The 8,506-nt window shown below is 50.1% G+C and overlaps 1 protein-coding gene across 1 annotated transcript; it reads right to left on the bottom strand.

Annotated features, from left to right (window-relative positions):
- Positions 1-902: 902 nt before the first annotated feature.
- MSX2 (msh homeobox 2) lies at positions 903-7,122 on the bottom strand. The gene is made up of 2 exons (XM_052772141.1): positions 6,665-7,122; positions 903-2,939 (listed from the first exon to the last, which is right to left on the bottom strand). The coding sequence occupies exons 1-2, from the start codon at positions 7,017-7,019 to the stop codon at positions 2,515-2,517; spliced, it is 780 nt and encodes a 259-aa protein (XP_052628101.1). The 5' UTR covers positions 7,020-7,122; the 3' UTR covers positions 903-2,514.
- Between the last annotated feature and the right edge of the window lie 1,384 nt (positions 7,123-8,506).

The following is an 8,506-nucleotide window of genomic DNA, read 5'->3' on the forward strand; positions in this document are numbered from 1 at the left end:
ACCGGCGTGGGCAGGGAGAGCGATCCGCCTTCGGGAGAGCTGCGAGGCTGGGGCGAGCGCTGGAGCGAGGGAAAGCTCTCCTCGGCGCAGCTGAGAGCATAGCCGAGCTAAATCGCCCAGCGGTTTCGACACAGGAAAATCCACCTTTTTGTCCAGCTGGGCTTCCAGTGGTCACTCCTAATCCGAATAAGGCTCCTACAACAAAATTTACATTGGGCCAGCATGGCACTGGGGTGTAACGTGGTAAACTACCCCCGACCTCCCGAGTACTCTTATCTGAGCAAACCCGAGCCCCCCCTCGCCAGAAAGGCCAGGGGCGGGTGGTCCAGCATCTGCTCTCCGGGCAGCACATGAGTGTGGCCCTTGAGGGAGGCCGCCCTGAAAACTATGGGACAGGCTGACAGCACATGGGAGCCCTGAAATGCAACTGTACTGAAGTATTGCAGGGTCCCTGCCAGGCCTTACCTGTACAAAATTAGCCCCAACTACTGTGGGGGTCGAGACTAGCCTCCCACTAAAGCACAGATTTGAGGTCGATGGAAAGGCAAGTCGGAGGGACAGTCTTGAGCAAAAGAGAAAGGCACACGAGCTAAGGAGTGATGGAAACATCACCAGAGTATGATGTTGTAAAGAACAGAGGCGCCTAAAAGCGGTTGTTAAAAACAAGGAAACCTCATAAAAGGTTTGGCTTTCGACTTTGAATTGTTGACTTGCAATTCACCTTCATGTGCTGCAAATTTGGCTTTAATTCAGATTCAGAAAGGGGAAATAATCATAAAGGCAACCCAAACATTCCTTTGAACTTGACCCAGCGGTGCAAAACACACACGGAGAGAAAATACTTTTTAAAGAACTCCAAACACTCACAGACCCACACGCGATTAAACATGTTTTTTCTTTTTTAATTTAATTTGAAATAAGAGATAAGAAATAATAAATCTTCAATAAAATATATAAAATTGTACAAGGCATCCCTTTCAAAGGGACTTTCCTATAATGGAAGATTGGGGGTGAGGGGAAGGGAGAGGGCAAGTTCATCTATAGTGGGTCCCAGGCGGCGACAGCGACTGGGTCAAAACAAACCAAAACCAGCAAAACCTTGTGGCTTTTTTTTCTTTCGTTTTTCTGCTTTTTTTTTGTTTGTTTCTTTTTTCTTCCACGACAACATGCTAAGAAAATAAATCCAGAAGCTCTGCCTTCAGTGCTCCACAGCCTTTGGAGTAACTTTCTCACAAAGTTTAGCAAGAGTAATACACATAATACAATAGTTACAAGGAGAAGCCTGGGGAAGATACTGCCAGCGCTCGGAGAGCTCCCACGGGGACAGACAGGTTACGCAGTCTCTTGGCACCCCACCGTCCTACTAGTAGGGTTGTTTGTGATACCTGGATCTCTCTTAAGAAGGGCTTGAAGCATGAGTCACTTATATTGGCATCCTTAGCAAGGAAAGGAGAGGAAGACTCGGGGGGTTCTTCTCTTTGATAGAGACTGTTGCAAATACTAATAAAAAACCCCAAACATCTCCCAGAAGTGTTCAACAATCCTTTGCTCACCACCACTGTGGAAACAACCCACGTCTTCTCTCCCCAGTAAGCTTCCTTCCCTCTCTCCTGGTTTTCAAAGAGCATTGGAGAGCCAAGATTACCTGGCTGTAGCCAAAAATTTCTAAGCATGCCAATAGGAAGAGATAAAGACCAGACTGCCTAATAACCCTCCCTTGCACTTTACCTCCCCTCACAGTGCTTTACAAATGCTGAAGCTATTTATACAGATAAAGGCATTACAGGAGCCAATGGTGGATAAAGCTGTGCTCTACATTTAGGGGCCCTGATGCTCATCTTGTTGCAAACATCTGTCGAGGCTTGGGATGCAAAAATTTTCCCTACCCCCAGAAATGCAGGAACTTGCTGGCTCTGAACTTCGCTCAGACTCTACTGGGTCTAGTTTCTATTTACACAGTGTCTCTAGCTAAGGGCTCTGCTTTCTTTAAAAAAAAAAAAAAAAACAAACCAAACAACAAATCCTTGATTATACCTTTTTATTTCCCTCCCCCCTGCCCCCATATTAAGTGATGGCAACTTCAATTGTGGGTTTAGGGCATGCACCCTTCTTACTTTAAACATGTGTTGGGCCCCATCAGGAAGGCATTGGGAAATCTCTGCCTCCATGAGATTGCTTTTTCACCCGTTCGTTTTTATTCTAGTTTTACGTGCACTGTATAAAAACCCTACATTTGCTCAAATGTTTTTCTTTTTTTTGTTTTTTTTTTGTTTGTTTTTACATATTTTTTTTCTTTGAGGATCAGACTCTGAGCGCTCAAAGCACTCTCAGAAGACATCCAACCCATAGCATACAGGATGCCTTGCTTTGCTAATGCAAACTCCCGTACACTCAGGATGGCAGATAGAAGCGTGCAGAAAGAACGGCCAGTACTGGTTGGGGTACTGCCTTCTCAGGGTTGGACATGATCCACCAGGAAGTCTGTCTCACTGTCGCTTTGTCTTTCTGATCTTCTTAGGATAAGTGGTACATGCTATATCCAACAGGAGTAGCATAGAGTCCAACGGGCGGGATAGGAAGCACAGGTCTGTGAAAAGGGTAGGATGTTCCATACAGTGAGGCAGCCTGGATGGGAGAGTTGATGGGGAAAGGGAGGCTGAACCCCGACGGCAACATGGGCTTCGCTGCCATTTTGAGCTTCTCTAGCTCAGCCTCCTGCAGTCTCTTGGCCTTGGCCCTCCGATTCTGGAACCAGATTTTGACCTGGGTCTCTGTGAGGTTGAGGGAGCTGGAGAACTCGGCTCTCTCGGCGATGGACAGATACTGCTTCTGGCGGAACTTGCGCTCCAGAGCCAGCAGCTGGGAAGTGGTGAATGGGGTTCGGGGCTTCCTATTCGTCTTGTGCTTCCTCAGGGTGCAGGCAGTGGGGCTCAGGTGTCCTGCAAGGAAGCGAAAGGCCGGTTATCACAAAAGCAGGGAGACCTGGGTGCTCTGGAGAAATGCTGTGCTTGAGAGGGCTGGGGCAGGAGAGAGGGGTATGTGAAGGGAGCGTCCCGCCAGGTGATACCCTCAAAACAGGGGATCCTTTTGCAAGTGGCTCTGGAAATGTTTTTCTGGCCAAACTTATGTTTGCAGGACTTCAGCAGATGTCCTGGGAAGTGAAATTTTGCCTCAGTGATTTCAAAAGGACAGCTTGTAGGCAAAGAGGGCACAAAGAATTCACAGACACACACAGCAGATCGCTTTAGGAGTCACATCATAGGGGTCTAGAGCACACAAACCAGCTGTCTTGGTAGCTGCAGAACTGGAGGAGTAACTCCAGCAAAGCGCAGGACAAACATATACGCAAAAGCAGGAGATTCACAAAAGGACAGTGGTGCAAGAGACAAGCCCAGCCCAGCCCCGCTCCAGGATTTCTCCACCAAGAACAACAAGTCAACCCTATCTTTTTTCTGACAGCTGAAGAAGTGGGTCTGATAATTTTTCTGGTTTAGATAACTGGGTGTTTTTCTTGCTATTTCTTCTTCAAGAGCAAGTTTTTCCTCTGCTTAATAACTTTTCTTTTCATGGAGTATTTTCTGTTTTTCAACAAGTATCAAAAAAAGAAGAAAGCAGCGCATTTTTCATTCAACATTTAGCTTTTATGACATTTGCCAATTAAAAACCCCCCACATAGCTGCAGCATCTGTAGCCAATACAGGTCAGGAAACCTACTACCTTTTGGGCTTGCCTTATAACCCCAGCCAGGTTAGGCACATGTGCCTGGGATGGCCCATCGCTGACTTGTCTTTAGATTAATTTTGCATTTCACTAATAATTTTGCAATCTAAAGAATTATTAAAAAGTGTGTGGCTGACTTCAAAAGCTTAGCAATTTGGCTGTGTTTCGGCTCAGTCCCGGGGCATATGACAAGCCACCCTAGGTCCCCAGCTTGATACATGAAATGACACACAGGCTGCTCTTAAGAGGCTGCTAAATTATGTAGATGGTGTAGTGTCTGGTTCAAATGCTTGTCAGTATTTACACATCGTGTTTTCTGGACCCCTTTCACTTTCCTCTTTTATTTTTTAAAAATAAACTGGACCACAAAGCTGTTTAAGTGCATATCATGCAATTAAAAAATCCCACGAGGAAAGCATTCGAAAGATCAGAAAGGGGAGGGAGAAAACAGCTACAGCAGAAAAAGTTAAACTTCTCTTCTAACACTTCTTCTAGATACTGAAAGTGAAAAATAAAGCCCTCTTAGAAAACAACTTGTCAAATACCTTCTTATGATCGCACGAGGGCATTTTAATAATTAAGGTGCTCACCGTGACATTTGGTTCACTCCTAAAACTACACTAAACCCAAACTACACTAAACCGACCCTAAATTCACCACCGCTCACCGCGTTATTCCAGTCCCTCTTTTTAAACGCAACCTATTTCTTTTCTCAAAGGGAAGCTCTCCAAAGACCCCGCTAAAAGGGGGCTCCTTCGGGGGTGGGGGGGGGCTTTACAAGGGCGACCGTCTCTCCGGGGATCGCTCCCCGTCCCAGCGCCTTCCCCGGCTTTCGGGTTAGCCCGACCCGTCCCGACTTCTGCTACGCACGGGGGAAACCGCGAAAACATGCTTTTAAATTAAATCCCGGACAAATATTTCCTCCGGAATACACCCAAGAGTTCACGGGCTTTTTCCCTCACCGTCCCCCAAGTGACTGCCAAACTCTGATAAGAAGCAGGGACGGTCGCCACCCCAGACCCTGTAATTGTGTTTATCCCGTGTCAGTCCTCAAGCACTCGCTGCAGTGATTTGTTTCGCTGTGTTTTTCTGTTTATCCTCCTTTTTCTGGCCAATGTCGGACAAAAAAAAAAATCATCACTTGGAGACGGTTCCCTCTCCGTGTTGCTCAAAAATCTAACTTTTACAGCTCTTTCCCAGTTCATCCCACCCGTAATATTAATAATAATAAATCGAGGAGCTGCTTCTAATGTCAAAACCCTCCACGGACAGACGGGCTCCTTGTGGGAGAACCGGTCATTGCCTCCTGCTGTCACACCGGCTCCGAGGGGGCCGAGCGCCGGGAGGTGGGAAATCTGGAAGATGATCGAGGGCGAAGGACCTTCCCTTCCCTGATCATAATTTTCCGCCCCAAATCCCGCTGAAATCACCGCACCTAAACTTCCTAGCTATTGAAGTCCTTCACAAAGCTATTTTTGCAGATCTCACGAACACCCGATTTTAATAGAGAAAGAGGAGGAATTTCGAAGAGGAAAAAAAAAAAAAAGTATCGGGAGAAGATTACGCCTTGTCTAGGTCTGGGGTTTAGGGCAGTTTTAGAGAAGGGCATCCGGGTAGGAGCACACGCTTCTTTTCACGCTTTTCCAGCATACTTGAGGGTCCATTAAAATCGCAAACCGGAGCTAAGCAGGGAATGACACGGGCGGGCTGCTTCCCTCCCGGCCCCTCTGCCGGGCCCTCTCGCAGCACGTTAGAAATCAAATTAATTCGGGGTTATGGCAAAGGAAAGGAAGCGACTGAAAGCCAAATCGAAATGATTGTCCAAAAAATAAAAGAGAGGAACTGTAATAGCAGTAAACTTCCTTCTTGCAATATTAGATTACAGGAGCAAATTCTGCGAGACTGTCCAGTTCAAGAGTTCGCATCTGCAGAGTCACTAACTTAAGTAAAGCAAAGCATTTAATTTACATCAGCCAAGGTAGGGATGCGTGGAGGAGAGCGGATTGATCTGCTAATACAGGTGTACAGCCGCCACGGCTCTTAGCGACGGGAAGGCAGAAAGCCGAGCACTGCCGGGCTACGTTTTTCACCTTTTCCCGAAGGTAGTTTTGGGGTTTTTTTATTTTTTAAAAGCCATTGGGTTGTTTTTGGGTTTTTTGTTGGTTTTTTTTTTTTTTTAAAGGGAATCTCACCGAAAGCGAAATGCAATTCAGCGCAGACACAGCAGTGAGGCTGGAAGAGCAAAAGGGTTTAAGAAGTGACCTGTCACCTCCGGATCGCGTGTCCCTAAGGCGGTGGGGACGGGGTCGGGAGAGATCGCAGGGGCTAAAGAGGTCAGGGCCAGCTCGGGGAACCTCGCCAGGCTGCATGCAACGAGGGAGAGAGAAACAAACACCGTGCAAACACCGGAGAGACCGCGGCGGGAGTCAGCGCGCAAGCCTGGAAGGGACAATTCCCGGCTTTAAGAGATTGCTTTGCAACGTGTGGTGTAAGGGAGAAGGAAACGGGGAGAATTTCCAGTTCTCGTTGCAACGGGATAACATAAACGGACGAACCAGCAGCCGGTGAGCCGTGTGCCGGGAAAGGGAGCTAGACCGTGGTAGCTCCTGATCTTTCTATGGTTTTAAAAGCACGATGTATTTATATACCTAGGTATCATTATATATATAAACACACAGCTGTGTAACCCTAAAGATAAGATATATGTGAAGAAATAGGTAACATACGTATGAGAATCTCACGCACGCAGACATAAACACACACGCAAAGTATTCACGTGCCTCTGTCTACACCTAGCGCGCTCCCGCGCATCCCGGCGCCCGGGGAGCCGCGCAGCTCGGCGGCCGGGGCCGGCAGCCCGGGACCGGAGCGCTGCCCGCCTGCCCCCGCTCCCCGGCCGGCGGCGGCTCCCGCGCAGCCCTCCGCCGCTTCCCCGGCCACTCACTTGGCGGAGGGGAATATCTCCCGGCCTCTTGGATCCAGGACGTGCCGTCCTCCGAGTTCTCCGATTTGACGGACGCCGTGTCGAAGGTTTTTGTAAGCGCCCCGGGGGGGCTGTGCGCGTCCCGGGAGCCGTGGCCCGGCAGCAGCAGGTTCCTGGAGGTGCCCACCGCCGCCCCGTCGGCGCTGCCCCCCGCCGCGGCCAGCGGCAGCTCTTTGGGGGGTTTCTTGTCGGACATGAGGGCTTCCACGCTGAACGGCAAGCTGGACACCTTGACTTTGTGGTGTTCCTCGGCGCCGGCCGCCGGGCCCTCCTCGTCGGAGGAGAAAACCTCCTTCGCCTTGGAAGGAGAAGCCATCGCGGGTGCGGAGGGAGGCTGGAGCGGGGCCGCCCGGGGAAGCTGCGCTGCGCCTCTGCCCGGCCCTGCGCGGGGACTGCGCGAGTGAGGCGCCGCGGAGCCGCCCCCCTCTTTTCCCCCTCTGGGGGCTCCCCGGCTCTTTCCTCCTTTGGGAAGTGGAGTAAACGCCCCGCGGGCCAATCAGGGCCCGCGCTGGGGGCTGACGTCGGGGGGTGACTCATGCCATTGGCTCGGGAGGGGGAGGGCGGGGAGAAACCTTTTTTTTTTTTTTTTTTTTTGCGGGGCTTATTTTGTTTGGGGTGTTCCCCCTCCCCCCGTCCCCTCCGAAATGAATTAGGAGTTAATGACACGGGCAGCCAGCGGAGCTGTGCTATTAAGGAGCCGTCCAGGGCTATAATCATCCCAAAGCAAGAAAAAAAGCCGCCGCGGTAATTAAGGCTGATGATTAGGCGAAGAGGAAACTTTAGAAGATCGCGGCTCTGCCTCCTCTCGCCGCCGGCCCGGCTCCTCCCGCCCACCCCCCCGGTCCCCCCAGCCTCGCCCCGGCCCCCCCGTCGGGTACCGCCGCGCCCCAGCCCCGCCGGACCCCCCCAATCCCCCGGACTGGGGTCTGCCCGGCCCACGGCCGGGTCCCCTAGAAATGAGGTGCTTTTCCGAGGGCAAGGGGTTTGGGGGGGCGGGATGCTGGACCCTCGCCCAGCGAAACGCCCCCGCGGAGAAACGCGGGCGCCTGTTCCACGCCGCTCGCTTTTCGTCCCAAAAGGGGTTTTTTGTTTGCGTTTCCTCGGCAGCAGGACCCAAGTCGGGCAAAACCACTCTGCAGAGGTTAGATCTGTAATTATTATTTTTTTTCCAGCGTCAATTACACACGTGATGAATAGATGAGCTTTAATAAATTAGGGGCACGCAGCCCTTAATTAAGAGGCATATCAAACCAGTACTATGAAAGCGATTCTCTCACTTTTTTACTTCCTAACAGTGGTATGAATAAAGAGTATCCTTTAAAAAGCGTTTCTAATTACCGTGCGGATAAAAGCAAATACATATTGTTCTTTTCATAATTATTTTAATCTTACGCCGGGTGTTATTTCATGCTGTGCCCGCAACTTTCTCTGCTTCTTTTTTTTTTTTTTTTTTTTTAAACGTCCAGGAAGCACAGAGTTTGGGAGCCGTTTTGGTGTTATAACTGAGGCTCTAAACCCCCAAATACTCTGGGAAGGTGGCAGTGCATCTGCTCTGGGGCTGTGCAGCACAGGTCCCTCACCCCAAGCCCTGGCTTCAGGGCCAGCTCAGACAAAGCTGTGGGCTTGGTCCTGGGCAGCTGCAGGGCTCTGCTTCCTACGCAGTTTTGGTTATATCCCTTCTGCAAAACATGCTGGATTTCACTAGCTCATCTTGTGCTCGATTTGGACTCCTGACTTTCCTGCCAGTCCATGCAGCAGTCTTGGAAGTCCCCAGTCCTGCTAACACAAATCACGACTTCACAC

The sequence above is a fragment of the Harpia harpyja genome, chromosome 20 (assembly GCF_026419915.1).
Source record: "Harpia harpyja isolate bHarHar1 chromosome 20, bHarHar1 primary haplotype, whole genome shotgun sequence".
Classification (NCBI taxonomy): domain Eukaryota; kingdom Metazoa; phylum Chordata; class Aves; order Accipitriformes; family Accipitridae; genus Harpia; species Harpia harpyja.